The 17,226-nt window shown below is 39.9% G+C and overlaps 1 protein-coding gene across 4 annotated transcripts in view; it reads right to left on the bottom strand.

Annotated features, from left to right (window-relative positions):
• The window catches only part of pcdh15a (protocadherin-related 15a), a 198,451-nt gene that overhangs the window by 56,220 nt on the left and 125,005 nt on the right, over positions 1 to 17,226 (bottom strand). For all 4 annotated transcript variants that reach the window (XM_056396135.1, XM_056396137.1, XM_056396134.1 and 1 more), the window contains 4 exons: positions 13,897 to 14,025; positions 5,999 to 6,304; positions 3,906 to 4,136; positions 1,093 to 1,209 (listed from right to left, as the gene is read on the bottom strand). In XM_056396135.1, coding sequence (XP_056252110.1) covers positions 1,093 to 1,209; positions 3,906 to 4,136; positions 5,999 to 6,304; positions 13,897 to 14,025 — 783 coding nt within the window. The remainder of the gene's footprint in view (positions 1 to 1,092; positions 1,210 to 3,905; positions 4,137 to 5,998; positions 6,305 to 13,896; positions 14,026 to 17,226) is intronic.

The following is a 17,226-nucleotide window of genomic DNA, read 5'->3' as shown; positions in this document are numbered from 1 at the left end:
GACTCACAGGCATCCATATCCCTGAGAGTTTTTGTGCCGCAGAGAGTACACAAGCTCACCAAGCTCTGGTAAAACCCCAAGAGCAGGAGGGCCACTAATAACAAGTATTGACACGAGTCCAGCCACACATGACTTCTCTGAAGAACTTGTTGAGAGTTGGAAGCTTTTAGGGAAAGGCAGAAAGGACACTTGGGAATTTCTACTTCCTTTTTTCATAGTTAAAATTTAAAAATAAATTCAAAAAAGAGACTGTGTTATAAGATATAAAGCTGATTTGGTGAAGTTTCTATAAAAGGAAAAAAACATTCTGTGTCACAGCCAAAATGAAAGAGAGGATGTAAGCAAGAAGACTGCTGAGTCACCAAGTGCAATAAAATTTCAAGGAGTGCGGCGCTGCCAATAAAAGAGGTTCAGATGAGGTGAATGACATGGAAGCAAACATTCCCAAGGTTGGCAGTTTCCTAAATATACATGTTAAACCATTGACAAACCAAGGAACCAACCCCCCAATAAATGTTCATTGCTCCTGCATTGCCTCCTCTTAGTCAAACAATTTCTAGTCGCAACAGGGTGGCACAATTTCTCTTCTGCATTGTGTAATTTTGTTCCTTGGTTTGCAGACTCCAAAAGGAAAAAAAAAAGAAAAGAAATCTTCATAGCTCCAGTCCCAGGAGATCCTGCTCAGATATTGTCAGGTAAAGAAGTCTGAGGAAACATGACACTGTCTGAGGCAACTGGTAGTTGACTCATACAAGTGAAGATGTTAAACAAGACCCCCTCACAATTAGAGCTACTGGTGCGGAATGAAAATATAGACAGCACCGTAGCTCTAATGAGAGCATCGTAGTCTTGAAAACATCTTTAAAATGCATCATGTGAAATGCTACGGCTAAATTGGCTGACGTTCTGCAAGAAACGTGTAGTGAGAAGGTAAAAATCAGCCAGCTAGGCTTTCATCTTTGCTAACTTTATTAGAGACAGAGATGGAGTCAACACGCTTCATGTGCTTTGAAATTTAACCACCAGTGTTGTATACACTGCATATTTTAAATATAAATTTGAACTATGATAGATGCGTTTGATTATACTCACAGGTGGGTCTTGGTCGTCAGCAAACACGGTTGTGATGACAGTTCCTTTTTCTGCATTCGGTGCAACCATGCCCTTATACAGGTCTTGGCTAAAGATGGGAGAGAAGTCATTCATGTCCTAAAAACAAAAAGAGATGCAATAAACGTATTGGTGATATTTGGCTCAACATTGCAGTTATTTGATAGTTTGAAACATTATTGGGTCGGCACAGAACAAAATGCTCAGTTACCCTCCTTTGACAGGTAATAAAGAAGAGACACGACACATATCTCTTTGGTGACAGAAAGATTTGTCATTAAAAGGGCCAAATTAATTTATCAGTGTATCATAGTACAACTTTTGCTGATGCTGTCTGCATGCGAAAACAGTAATATTGTAGCAGTGCAGATTTTGCAGCTGCTTCTTTGTTTGATTTCAGTTAACACTTCCAGCAAGTTGGAGCAACATTCAGACAAATGTTCCCACTGCGGTAATTCACCGTCCTCTGGGCTTTGTCCCTGTAGTTCAAGAACTGTGCATCTGAGCTGAATATTATCACATTTACTTACACACACACACACACACACACACGCACACACACACACACACACACACACACACACACACACACACACACACACACACACACACACTATGTACCACAGCATTACAGATGAAAATAATCAATCCCTATTCTACTGTCACGGTGCCTTGACTTGACTCAATGTATTCACTATTAATCATGTTTACACATACAGAACATTAACATTTAATGAAATTATGAAAAAATTATAATACTGCCAGCTGTGATATTAAATGTTTCATAGTGTCACATTTTTCTATGTGTCATAGTTACTGATGAGCACATATATCTATAGTACTGATGACAGGTAGGTACGGTAGATCAACGTATTGTCACTGCCAGGTAAGATGATACAGGATAGACAAGTAAGATTTCAACGTGTTTTTGCTGACAGGACCTTTGGAAAACTGGTGGTTAATTCTAAGTATGTCTCATTCCTTCAACCACACGGACAAGAGAACACACAAACATCAAGGGGACATCAAACTGAATGAGAGGGCTGACAGGGTATCATAAAAATCTATAGTATATGAAAAATAAATTCTAATGCTGGCCCTAACAACCACAGTAACAAGACACTCTGTGAACGCAGCCTACTTATCACATACTTTCTCTACATAAGACCCCGTCCGGGGGTTTTGCTGGGATTCAGTGATTATGGCTCCTGAGAACATGTGAAGAACTTAAAATCACCACTGCTTTTAATCACCCTCTCCCTGTAAATAATGCACGGCAGAGCTCTGCCATATTGTGGTCCTGCGACGAAATGAAATCTTCTTAACTGTGCAACCCTTGCTTTAGTGTGTGAGAATGAAAACTCCAGTAAGCCATTCATATATCTCTCAGGAATAGCTTAGCTCTATAGTATAAGTGCTTCCTTTCTCTTGACTTTTCCCTTTACTTTCCACTGTTTTGACTGAGCAATGGACAACAGCATGTGTTCTATAAACTCTGTGGTGGAGGCCAGCCTCCCTTTGATCTATACACAGGTTTAGTGTTTCCTAGCAGAAAATCTATGATCCAGCTCTTGCTTTGAACAACAAAGCCTGATCCTTGTGCTGCAAGTGTTCGCAAGGAGGCTGTGAATGAGATGCATTCACAGACACACTTAAAACATGCATGTACATGTGTTGTCTTTGCATCTTCATCCATGCACACACACATTCACACACATGGAGTCTGTAGTACATTTCTCGAGTGCAAGAAAAGAAGAAAAAGTTTGGGAGATACATTCAGAACAGCAAGACACGCAGGACACAGGAATCCATCACTGCAAGGCATCCGACGAAAGAGACAACAATAAAACAGTACAAGGGGAAATCAAATACAAGTGACTTCAAATAAGTGGAATCAGTTCTATCTCTAGTCCCTGAAAAGGCTGTGTGGATCTATTAGGCTCATTCTAATTCATGTCTGCCATTTCAAATAGTGCACACTGGTTTGATATCAGTGGTTTTGCAGTGCCTTATCCTATCAAACACTGTTCCTGGGTGACAGCACGAACACTGCAACAAAGCTTGTCCTTATCAGAGGACAAACTCACTCTCCAGGTTTGCAGGTCATGTGGCGAGCTGGCTTGAATAAGCTTAAGCGTTTCCTACCATTCAATCTAATATAGAGAGCTTAAGGGGTGGACTGAATTCATAGACAGATAAATGTGCACGCACGCATTCTGGAGCACAGAATTACTCAGAGAGCAAAAGCACACACCCATTAACACACACAAACACTCACGCATACACAGATGAATAGTATCACAACACAAGGCGTCTAATCCTTTCGTTAGGATTCAGCTGTTAATCTCTTGAAAGGTTGGAAAGGGAACACAAGCTCCTGAAAAACCTGACATAATTGCTGTCACAAAGCTAATGAGTCATTCAGATCTGGAATAGCACTTTGTGCAAGGCAGAATCACCTATCCATCACTTCTCTTTGTCCTAATGATGCTGAGAGGACAAGCAGGCTTGGAGGCCGAAACATGTTACAAAGGAAATTCATTCAGTTTTTGCACTGAATGGCATAACACTGGATTTCATATCACAATAGGAGCACAGGTGCCTCATTGTATAATATGTATCCAATCCCCTTTTGGACTATGGCTTAGGCCAGCTATTATTACAGTAAAACTCTGCTAATGACTCACCACATATTCACTGCCAGTGCTGCAGATCCTGAGGGACAATGAGGATAGATGGAAGGAGAATAGACAACTGAGAGGTTGCAGTGGACTGACTATCCGGGGGGCTCTTACCGTGATGCGGACCGTGACTGTAGCTTGCCCTGGAGGCATGACCCCTCCTTGGTCGACAGCTTCCACCTGGAAAGTGTAAGAAGCCCCCATGCCCATAGCTGCCAGGTCCTCGAAGTCCAGGGTCTGCAGCACAGCTAACTCCCCTGTGACAGGGTTCAGAGAGAAAAGCTGCCTGGCCGACTCGGTCTTGACCCGATACGTGACATTGGAAAAGAGGTCTGAGTCCACTGCCTGTGAGCACGAGGAAGAAGAGGAGAGGGGCAAGTGGGAAAAACAATTAGAGTGCATTAAAGACAACACAGGACATGTGTGGAATAAAAGTGGGGTGATGGAAAGAAAGAGAGGAAGAGCCATATATTTTCAAAACTGGGACCTTTATATATAGACATATAAGCTGGTGGGTAAAGGCTGTGGAAATAAATATTAATGTTTCTATTTTAATTTTCTTTTTAATGCCGCAGGGGTTACTAACATCAATCATTAATGGGCTCTGATTAAATTAAACCACTAAGGATAGCTTAAGATGGTCCTTATTGCATTAAATCACAACTCCCAAAGTAGATATAATTTGCATAAGCTTCTGTGATAGGAGATTATTAGTTACAGTATATGGACAGAGGAATGCATATTGTTGTGTGGATGCACCCCTCACACTCAAACACACATACAAGAATAAGAGTCTCTTAGGTTGTACTTAAGCATAGATGTGCTTTGAGCTAGGTGCTCACATCAGAATGCTAGCAGGCCTAATATTAACCATAATAACCATAATAACCATCTTAGTTTAGTGTGCTAGCATGAGAACATTTGATAATTAGCATTAAAAGAGAAAGTACAGCTGAGGGTGATGGGAATTTCATTAATTTTACTGGTATTTGGTCATACAGAAACTTTCACCTGATGACGGCCCAACATAAAAGATTAGGTGATGATTTTTTTTACATTCCATTTGAAAAGCTGTCAAGATATTTCAGTAAAAACCAAAGATTTCAACATTGTGGTGGCGGCAGAGGAAAAGTTGGGGATCACTCAAGTTGTTAGAACACATGAATATCTGTACAAACTTTGGCGGAGCAGACATTAAGACATTTCATAAGTGAAACCTTTGACCTGCTGGTGGCACTAAATGAAAAAACATAATCACCAAAGTCGTAGTAACACCCCTGAGAAACTTAAAAATCTGTAGTAAATGTCATGGCAGTCCATCATATGGTGAAGATATTAAACTGAGTCAAAAATGTCTCCTTCACAGTGGCAGTACAGGGAAATTTAGAGGATCATCAAAGGTAGTAGGATCCATCCTTTGGGAACCAAGAGGTGGACCAGCTGAGTGAGCTAATACATACATACATCAGGTAGGTTCCAACTCAACCTCTTCCTCCTCTCAAAGTCTCTCTCACTGTCTCACTTTTTTTCTTTAGGTGTCTTGTCAGCCACCCCATCCTTTTAGAGTTCAGGTGTCGTTGTCTAGGAGATTAATGGTGTCACAGTGACACTGTCACTCACACCCCTCACCCTCAACCCTGCTGTTTCTCACTCTCCCTTCCAACTTTATCCCTCACTGAGAACTGTCACTCACAATATGCCAGCAATTACTCGCCCCTCTGCTCTGCGTTTTCTCTGCATGCAAAGGGTTTCTCTATACTTCCCTTCAGTGCAAACATGTGCACTGACATTTGACAGTGGTGACTCTACCTAAAGACAGATGCCATCACATTAAAAAGTTTCTTCTGCATTTGTGCATTTATTAATGTTTGTTAGGGAAGATGAAAAATTATCCTCTGCTAAAGACTGTTTATGACTTCAAAAATCCAGCTTTAAGTCTTATTCTGTCTAAAAATGCCTAGAGAGCTGTCATGATGGGAGAAAAAATGTATCTCTCTGCTGCGTTTATAAGGCTGTGCATGTTTCTGTCTGTGTAAATGTTTCCATTTAGAAGCATTTGACATTTTAAACACTAAATTGCCTGCACTTGAATTTAAAATATGCTAAAAGCCTGTTAATACAACAGTTGTTTGAAGCACCTGTGCTGTATTATATAAACGGAGACAGGAGACATATAGGGATGGATAAACACAAACAGAAGTACTTACGCTTAGCTGGAGAACCACAGTTCCCACAGGGCTGTTCTCAGGTACGTTCACCACATACGTTTGCTGGGAAAAGACTGGGCTGTTGTCGTCAATATCTGTGATCTGGACTGAGAGGGTCAAGGTCGTCCGACGTGGATCCACTGCCCCATCTGAGGCCTCTACCACCACGTCATATTGGCTCCTAAGCTCCCGATCCAGAGGCACTCTTGTATAGATGCTGCCATTTTCACTGATTATAAACAAGTCAGGATGATTCACAATCCGGTAGCGCACTTGGCCATTAGCCCCTGCATCTGGATCTGTGGCCTGGAGAGATAGAAAATAATCAGAGAGCTCTGTTATTGTGTTTGCCCTCAGTCCATTCAAATGCCTGCTTCTGAACAGGCAAACCAGCCTTGCTTTTTCAGAGCAAAGCAGCCCTTAAAGGCGAGGTAAAATCCTCAGAGGGTAAAATCCTCAGAGAGCAAAATGCTTGTCTCCTCAGCAAAGTTCAGACAGCCAATAAGAAAGCCACGTGCTATTCAGAAGACCTGCACTTAGTTAGATCTCTGCTCACACAAGGAGGAATTGTTAAGGCTTAGATCAGAACATCTTGCCCCACCACAGTCGTTCAGTGAATGTGAGTTCGGTTACTCCAATTCACACTCCTTGCTTAATGTAACGTTAACTCCCTCTCCACTCAGAAGATGTAAACTGGCTCTAAGTCCTTGGTATTGAAGTCAGCCCCTCAACCTCCATCGAGAGAAAGAGGTAACAGCTACCTGACTTCCCATCTTTTTGACCCAGACACTGAAAAGATAGGTAGTTTATCCTTTAGAGGATATTCATGTTCTTCTCAGCCACTGATGCACACCACATTCATCTGTGCTCATCCCTCCAATGGGGGGGACTTCAGAAAGAACCTCACAGTGCTCCTCCCTTGAAGTGCTTGAGTTTATAGCTATGGACATGGAACAGTTTGACAAAGAAAACTGTGATCACTGCATCAATGATTACCTTAGGGAACTAGACAACAACCTAATTGACTTGCCACATGGAATCCAAAGGGAGAAAATTAAATTTGTGTGGAAGACAAGCTCTAAAGCTGTCCATACATTTATACATTCACTACCTCCCAGTGTCAGAAATGACTACAAAGAGCTCCATCAAGCACTAATAGAAGGATTCTCTTTTACTGCTGATGAGATCGCATCAATGGTTGAAGCCTCCCAAATTAAACATTCTTGTCGTGAGCATCTCAGAGATTATTAAAAACGTTTGAGGCATGCGTTCTTTCAAGACAGGAATGCACAAGGCTTAGATGAAAACTCCATCTTCAAGTCCTTGTTCTTACAGAACTTTCATCCATGTGTACACGCCATAGAATGTATATAAAAAGCTACGCACCCACGTTGTACTGATGACTTATCAAGGTAAACGCTCAATGCATGTGATAAGGAGGATGACACAGATGGCTTGTGAAACCATGGTCATTTCCAAGGCAAGGGGGAACACAAGTGAGCCTGCCAGCTCAAACATGGAGGTGTCACACAGACCTACTGCCTCAACTAGGGGGGCGACTAAAGGCAGCATAGGGACAGTGAGCATAACTGCACTCCCACAATAGCAGCAGGAAAAAGCCATATGCAGAAATTCTGGCTCAGGAGTGTGACCAGCCAATAGACACATCAGACAATGACCACATCATCTCTGACCACGTTCCATCAGACAGTGACAACACCTTCAGTTTGGGTGATGTCTCATTTCAAACAATCACCATTTAATGCTCCCAAAGCAAGTACAACTACAAAGATAATTCATTGCACCAGCCTATGTGCACTTGTTGAAACAGTAGTTTGAGCCAACACAAACTAAATTACAGGGACACTGAAATATAGCATGGATGATCAGATGGAAGCGTAATAGTCGGCCAATGTTGCAATAGCCATTATCTTACTGTGGAGTGGGACAAAAAAAATGAGTTAGTGGGCTCGCTGAATGAAACATTGCTGAAGTCATCAATAAAGCCCCTTTCCCTCCTGGTGCTGCTGAGCTAAACTGACAACCTGTGGGAAACACTGAGAATCCATTTACATTCATCAATAATAGCAGAGAGAGATAAATATTCACCAATACACAGCATATGAATAACAGATTTACTGAAAACTGAAATGCAGAGGTATTTCCCTTTAGGCAAACTATGAGGTTGATGTGATCCATTACATGATCCATTAGAGCTCGACTTTATCCAAACGTCTTACATACTGTATTTACAGAGGCTCCAAGTAGAAAGCCATGTAAGTTATAGTGCTGCAGCCAAACCAAAACAACTCTCTCACATTTGAGGCTCATATCCTGTTCCTCATATTGAGATGAGTGTCTGACAGAAACTGATGAGTAATCATGTTTGAAAGGCCAGAGCCCTCTATCATGCAAAAGAAAATCCCAGGCTCAATCACAATTTAATAGCATGTATGGCATTCATAAAATACAAAGAGTAAAATAAAAACAGAAAAAAGAAATGGTTAGAGAAATGAAAAGCTGAAGAGAGGCACATGCTGCTACTCTGTGATATGATTTTTGTGGGGCAAATTACAAAGTTTAATTCCTGTGAGGATACGACAGGTCATTATTATGCCTGTGCATATACATTTGTGTGTTCACACGCCAACTGTCACCAGCTTGGTGGTAATTCTTTGTTGCAATTGAGAGAGAGACAGAGAGGGGAAGGGGGAGAGAAAAAAAAGACAGAGGGAGATCAAGTCTCATTTCATCTGTCTGTTTGGAAATAATTGCTCAACCTCAGTGCAAGTAAGGACAAAGCAGCACAAAGGGGGGCAAGAAGTCCACATATGGCTGCTAAAAGCTGCCCCCAATTTGTTGTACATGGAGTGCCTGTCAAATATTCAAAGCCAGGGCTAAAAATTGGACCCCAACATTTATCCTTCACAAAACATCACTAAAGCACATCATGTCAATATGTGCATATGGATCACCACTTCCCTGCAGTGCTAACATAACAAAAATTCTCACTCCTTGCCTTGTAAAGGGTGTAATCCAATGAATTCACAGTCAATAAAATGAAATAACAAATTTGTTTATTTCTATAGTCATCAATAGACAAAGTTCTGTATGTACTATGGAGGTCTACACAGGGCAGCCCACAGGTTCTGGCATGACAAACACGGAGGTCACGTTGAAAAGCTTGGCCTTAGTGCACACTGTATAGCCTTTGGTTTATAGCTCATCCAAATTATTACCACCAAATTATCGTAAATATTTTATGTTCATTTGAGTTATGGGAGTTTTTCAGTCAGGACCCAGAAGTTTGGGTATTTGGTGATGTTAAGTGGCATAGACATCTGATTGTGAGCGGCAGAACATCCTGCAGGTGAGTGGCTGCAGCACAAAAAGCAGCTTGAGCAGGTGGGAGCAGTCTTTAGAAACAGGCCCACGCAGACCTCTGATATATAGTAGTAGAAATTTGTCTCCTTTGTGCGCTGCCAGCTTGGGTCCAGTGGGTTTTTTGGTCTTTTTGCATTCGCAAAAAGGGTATATTCATCTTGCTTTGGATGAATGCAAAAAACCTAAAATTTTGTCTGAATTGCCCACTTATACTGCAGGCAGAGTGACGTGTCATTTTACTCTGGGCACAGTATTTTCAAACATAAAATTAAATGATGATGTCTTCCTCTCAAGTCCAATCGAAAGGTATGTGCATTAACCAAGTGAAATGCTCAGTTGGTAGCAGGATAAAACCATCAAAATTTATCAAGGTATCTGCTTGGTAAAAAAATAAATGCCGTTAAGTTCAACAGCCTCTCCAGTTAGCAAAAAATCTACATGATGCTTCTGTGACGTGTCTGACATGAATGCTAATCCATTTGTCCTCCGGTCATCTGCATGCTCAGATTATAGCTCCCTGTTATGAGCAAACAGAACGGGCTTGTGTGGTGTAGGATTTGTCAGTCACAGAACAAATGACTCTGTTAGCGCAACCAGCAGTGCTGTCAATTGTGATAACCAAGTAAATCGTCTCCACTCTATGTGAGTGTGTGTAAAATAAGAACAGGTGGGAACCAGTTCCAATTACGATAATCCAAAATGCTTCAGGGCTAGCATTAAGACACTTAATGGCATAATGCATTTGCACTGCAGCCATCTTCACCTTTGGCAATTGCCTGAAGCATTGTTACTCCCTCCAGGTAAATTCAAGATGCTACAGGAAAAAAGAAGAGCTGATATTACAGAACACATCACATTTAAATGTGAAATTATTGAGGAGACAGTACAGTATCTTCAGATCTTTATCTTATTCATTCTTTCATCTGCCATTTGACTTTTACTTAGCATGTCATGTGACAGTGACCTGTAGGCTACAGTTTTGATAGGGACAACAACCGCTAAGAAAGAAGAACTTGTAACAGACATGCAGTTGTACACAAAGCTCTTCAAAAAAAATCTCCACATCACAACACGTTATTCAAGCCCGCGGAAAGAGAGCTAGCAGTTAGAGAGCATTTGTCAGCCTATCAGGACGGGTGATGAAACACAGAGAAACATTTAAATGGCGTACGTTAAGTGATGATGCTCTGGCTCCACAACTTTTTGCTTTTCCCATTTTCTCTTTCACCGTCAGCACGTGAAGTTTGGAAAGTCGTCAATGTCACGTGTGACCCCCGGTATGTGAACTCGACAGATCTCAGCAGCAGCATCTCCTTCCCTATACAATAATTTAGTTTTCACCTTAGATAAACTTTATTATTAGTTAACAAAGCAACATTTGATCTACCTAATGTTTCTCCCTCTTGACTACCTGTGCACCTTGTGGTTGAATTAATGAAGGCAAGTGTGAGGTAAGAAAATGTGACAAAGGGGCATTTTCATACATACATAATATACACTTATATTGGCAATTAGAATCTAAATGCCACATCTTTGTTGCTGAAATGAGGTACATTTATTCAACTAAGAGCCAAGAGCTATTATGTAGTATGACTGTCTCTCTTGCACCCTGTCTGCAACTATAAATAAAATGTTAGAGAAAGACACTTAACAATTGTGTTACAGCCCACTCTGCAGGGTATGGTCTCTTCATATACTTTGCAATGAACATCATCTCTTTGAATGCAATTCAATATGTGCTCCTTGCATGAGAAATAAGGAACATGTGTCTCCACCATGAAAGGATTAAGCGGACACAAACCAGAAAGAAGCTATAAAGGGGGTACTAGAAACAGGCTGTGATTCATGGCATTATGGCTGGTTTGGTGTGTGCTTCTATACACTGGTCTTCAACTGTAATAACTGTGTCCAGCTGCTGGCGTGTCAACAAATTTATTTTCATTTTGAAGCTAAAGTATTTCTTGCTTAATTAAGACACCCTTTTCTATTGCACCCTTTAAACAGAGGAAATTCAAAATGACAATGGAAATGAAAATCTAAATACAATTAATCAAATAAAAATAAAAGGAACATTTGACAAAAGGATTATATATTGTGTATTGTTATCGAACCATTTCAGTGTAGTAAATTGATCATATAAGGGCAGATATAGGTTTAGCTTAGATTTGAAAGTGGATAAAGTTGAGGAGAATTGAAGAATATAAGGAAGTTTTCATCTAGCACTGAAGCTAAATACTGCTTCACTGCATTTGATTCTGACTCTAGGCACTACTAGATAACTCCTTCCTAAAGATCTGAGGGAGCTACTGGGTTTTTATTCTTCAAGCATATCAGAAATGTTTTTATGCCATCAGCCATTTTTGGCATATTTATGCCATAAGCCATAAAGTTGCATAATGTACTCAGTTCTTGTGGTCCTTGCTAGCATTTTGAGCGGACTGCAATTTAGTGGCTTTTGGAAAGACAGACTAGCTCAACAGTGCATCAAGCATGAGATGAAGGGATAAATAAAGACATAGAACCTCTAATTCTTGCCATTTGTTTGAGATGATAAAAGATTGTTTGGGTTGTTGCACTGATATGCTGCTGAAAGATTTTCAACATGGTGTTTAGTCTTTATCGCTGAAAGAATCAAGCCAAGGACTAACATCTTTCCTCCTTGTTGACTAGCACAATTACAGCATCTCTATTTTGTCTTTATGTAGCTGGACTCTAATCTATTAATTATTATTAGTTATTAACTGCGCATTGACACAGTAAGCCTATAAAAGAATAGTCATTTGGTGAAAGAGCAAAGAATATCTGGGTGTCATCTGCATAGATATGCTGAGCACTACTTTCTGGTAGAATTTGCTCAAAGGGAGCAAAACAGACATTTGAAGGGTATCTATAGTCTACCATCAGCAAATTTTCTGATGTGATGAAAATGTGAAAATGACATGTCCAATTCATGATATTGTTACATAATGTAATCACTGGACCATTTATTTTCTGTCTACAGTACAGAGATTTTAGGGAACCGTGCTGCATTGGAAAAAAAAGAAAAAAGAAAAAGGGCCCCATCCACTCTTGATCAGCTACAGCAGGCTAAGCTGTAGCCTTTCTATGTGCATGTGCATGGAGAGCAGGATTGTGTTGAGCTAAGTACTTTAATGTACTTTTCTTTTCAGTCAGAAAGGCACAACCTCAGCTCAAGTTGGCGAGGCGCCAGCTGAGAAAACCTTGCGAGGCAGGATGGGGAGAGAAAGAAAGATGGTAGTGGGAGCTAAGCCCCAATCTAGCTGCTGGCTGCATTACTGTGGAAACACTCGGGACTGAGACTGGAGGTAGCTTTACCTCATGCAAACACCAAGCTTCCTTCATATGTCCTTTTGTCTTATTTCACAGTTCATAAACTCGTAACTTTTACTGGTAGTCCATTTTATTACCCCCTGAAAAATGTAATGGCATGCCTAATGCTGAGAGTATATATCCTGGAAGCTGACCGAAGTGACTGATATCAAAGTGCCTATTTACACTTGGCAATTTTTTTGTTTCCATAAGCAATTACAAGGACCTGACAAGGAACTGAAATGGCACATTTAATCAACATGTACTTGATGAGTTTCTGATGTCATCACAAAACTATTTAAAGTGTTTAATTGCTAAAAGGCTATTACCACACACTTTTGTATCTACTTGAAATGAAGATGAAGATATTTTGGAGAGATACAGTGTTGTGAGGTATATCACAGGTACATTAGTATGTCAAACAGTGCAATTCAGTGACTCAAGAACAACGCAATCAATTGCACATGCACATAAGATGGGGTAAGTCATATCATATTGCTTACATTCATTTAATATCTAAATAATGTTTTAATCATCTCCCATATAATTATTCTATTTTATTATGCATCAAAGCATAGTGGTGAAGACAACATCCAAACCCAGGCAAAACTCATTCCATTATTTGACGATAGAATCTCTGATTTTGTAGCAGTGCCATAAACCACCTGCAGATCTCCCAAATGTCTCCTAGTTCTCTGTTTTGAAACTTAACTTCAAAGTTAGTTTCAGGTAGTGAAAATGAAATAGGGGCAATAAAAAAACCAAGGCCAATGGATGTTACTGCTCCATCCAGCACTTTGTAGGTATGCACTTTATGTGCATACTGACAGAGAATGTGTCTTGTCATTATTCCATGATTAATCCACTGACAAACATCAGGCCAATTAATCTACAACAGTAATTAGAAAAATCTGGCAGCTCAGTGGAGCTGAACTAAGCCAGTCAACAGCTTTAGGTGAAAAATCTGTCCAACAAGATTGATCAAAATGGCAAATGGTTATTTTTGAAGGTGCAGTCGTGGCTCTGTGTGCTAGGCAAAACATCTGGATATACAACAGTGGTAAGAACAAATTATCTAAATGCCTGAAGAAGGGAGGGATATGTAGAGGTTTGGGAAACAGCATTTTAGTTATTTCAAAAGAACAACAAAAAAAGAAACAATTCTTATAAAACATTACACTTACCCTGACTTGTCCTACGAACAAATTGGCCTGTTCTTCTTGCACAGTAAAATTAGTCGGTGTGGTGAGGTTAAACACAGGATCGTTATCATTGACATCAGTGACGACGATGTTCACAGTGGTGGTGGATGTCTAAAGAAAAAAAAAAAAAACCACAATAAAGACCAGTGTTGTTCAGTGTTCCTTTACATGGAGTATTCAAATACAGAGATCATAAACACAGCAGAAACACAATACTAACTTTGGCCAATATCATCCGACTTTGTGATGACTTTGGAAAATGAGATTCTCTCATGCTTAAGTAGCAATTTGAAAAGCATTAGGTTTAAACAAGGTTGTATGCTAAAAACTCGCCAATAAAAAAATGATTTTAAAAAGTACTTTTGACTTTGTCAGAACTAAGATTAACAAATAGTATTTAAAGACAAAAATGATAACTGGGGTGCAGAGAAATGGCTCAGATTAGTATGTGATATGTCTTTATGAGTGTGACCATTAGTTTTCGGGATGCATAAAAACAAAGGTGGCCGTTCTTTTATTACTGGTTAATAAAAAATCTACTGTAGTTCTGCATGAGTAGACATTTTTAACTGGGCATTTCCAAAAATGCCAGGAAAGTGGCATTTAAAACCAATTTCATAACAAACAACAAAGATTTTAGCACTGGTTTGCAGTGATAAGATCAACCATCCAGAAAAACTGAATGCAAACACTGTAGATTAATTACTAATTAAGCAATGAGTTTAGGTAAGAAGGGTACGGGTTTTCGCTGCAGCAAACCCTGCAAGGTGCACTGTTAGACTTACAAATAATTCTTGTTTTATGGAAAATGTCCTATTTTATATGAATAAAAATAGCAAATTTAGAACTATACCTGTACCCTAAATGTTAAAAAGTCATTTGAAATTTCAAATTGTAGGTCAATCTACTGTAAAACTTTTTAGTTGTCAGAGAGAAAAGTGAGCCTGGAAGATATGGTAGAACCTTTAAATCATATTAATAAACAGCTAAACACCCTTTCATTGCATATGTACTGTTGGTCAAGTTCTCATCAACATTTATTACTGTATAGAGGTATAGGTAGACTTATTCAGTTATTCTAGTTGGCACTGGCTAATGTGTATTTTACTCAGATTCCTGTCAGATGTCACTGTCACAAGCAAAGCAAGTGCAATAAATATACTCTCCTTAAAATTATGCTATACTAACACTGCAGACACTGGGAAAATATGCTGTGATAAGAGGGACATAGTCACTCCTGATATTTCTGTCTATGATTATGTCTGCCAACTTTATAATGGTACACTGATCAAATCTACAGATCCCAAGAAGATGAATCCTACTGACTTTAGTGATCCTCTGACATTTTGTCTAGCACCAATATAAGGTTGACTTTTTGTTTTTTTTTTGTGAAATATCTTGACAATTATTTTGTCTTTATCTTGCATTTCACACAATCCCATGGAATTTGGAGCAGATAACCAGGGTGCTCAGATGATGAACCCCATACACTTTTGTTGATCCCCTGACACTCTGGTGACACCCTGAGGTTGACACTCATGGCTAAGATTGAAATGTCTTGAAACTGTCAGAGGGATTGCCAAGAATCGTCAGGATGAAGTGTAATAACTCTTGGTGATCTCCTGACTTATATTTAGCACCATCATCAGATCAAAATTGAAAGATGCCTGTCGCCCTCATGAGTCACTAGACATGTGGCTGTATATATATACTCTTAGTCTTGTTAAAACATAGAAAACAACAGTGCACCAACCCCTGCGAAAGTGAATGATATCATTATTAAATATGCGGACGTATAAAATTTCAAGCACTTACATACTATCATACTGATATTATGTGGAATCTGAATGCCAACGCGACTGCTTTACTTGCAAAGGCACGAGAACAACTCTGTTCTAAAAGGAAGCTCTGAACTTTTAACATTGACAGAGATATACTTTTTTTTTTGCATATAATACATATCTATTTAGAATGTGAAGCGTGCTGAACTGTATTCTTCTTGGTACAAATGCATTGATGGTACAGGTCATGAAGAGCAAATTGCACAAGGTTGTAATATTGTGTGACCGAGTATCTGGGGCATGAAAGCACAAAATCAGATCCATCGCATCTTCCTTCTTCTGAGTCTAGTTTTACTTTTAGAGCAAAGGTTCAACACGCCAAGAATGTGGAATTCAATTACTCAACAAACACATATCAATGATGGCCTTTTTTATGGCACTAGAGGATGTCATAGTTGTACACTGTACTGTACTCATGTTCACAGTAAACTAAATTATGCTTGTATCTCTATTTTGTAAAGAGAAGTGTTTTATGTGGGTTTGTTTGGTCTCAAAGCTCCCAGGGCAAGGCAAATCCCCTCCAGCACCATCTGAGGTGTTCATTCATTTGCAGGGCCACTATGTCGCATTGTACCGCTAACCTTCAAACAATGACACAGTACACACACCTATAGCACTACTATAAATCAAGATAAAAAAAAAAAAAAAATGGCTGAATATGCACAATCTGTAATCTCTGTGCACTGGGACAAGGCTGTATGCAAATAATGGTGGAGATGGTCTCCTTTGGGGGAAAAGGGATGGGTGGGTTATGGGAGGAGTTGGCCCTTGCAAGAAATAATACTTCCCAAGAAGACAGCTGTTTGAAGTTTCCCTGGCAGATAACACTATGGCGGCACATATCATGAAGTGAATGACCTTGTTAATGCAACCTTCATCTCACTGTCTGTAGGGAAACCCTTCACCATCATTTTCTTTGTTCGAGCCTCTGAGATGTACATAATCAGTCTTCTCATGCACAAATTAACACGGCAACCCATGCTGTAAACCATCACACTCCATGTCTCTCTCTTTTGCTCTTTCGCTACTAAAACTTGAGGACACCAAAGGAGGCAGCGCACCATCAGTGTGGTGATGGGATCTGCTTATTTTTCATTTCAGAGAAGACCTGAAGCCAATTAGCGTCTCCATCATGGCGTGGGTGTTCTTATCAAAGCCAAAACCTCTACCTCTATGGCCACGAGTGTGATTAATGAGCTGCTATTATTTATTTAACACAAAATAGATGGAGCTCTGTGATGTCTCGTCTTCTGTCTTCACTGTCTGAAAGATCCAGAGGTGGCTGATGGTGCTGCGCCTTTCAAGTGACAATCCTGACCAGAAGCCATGTTGCAGGGACTGATATGATCAGGCTGTTACAAGTCATGCACTCTCTCCTCTGAGGACAAGAGGAAAAGCTTCATCCGATATCTCTGGTTGAGTTTTTGAAATCTTAGTCTGCTTGGCAGTTATGATCACAGCTTGTACTGTT

This window comes from Seriola aureovittata, chromosome 14, assembly GCF_021018895.1.
Source record: "Seriola aureovittata isolate HTS-2021-v1 ecotype China chromosome 14, ASM2101889v1, whole genome shotgun sequence".
Taxonomy (NCBI): domain Eukaryota; kingdom Metazoa; phylum Chordata; class Actinopteri; order Carangiformes; family Carangidae; genus Seriola; species Seriola aureovittata.
Note: the sequence above shows the minus strand (reverse complement) of the source record. Positions and strands in the feature narration are given on the sequence as shown.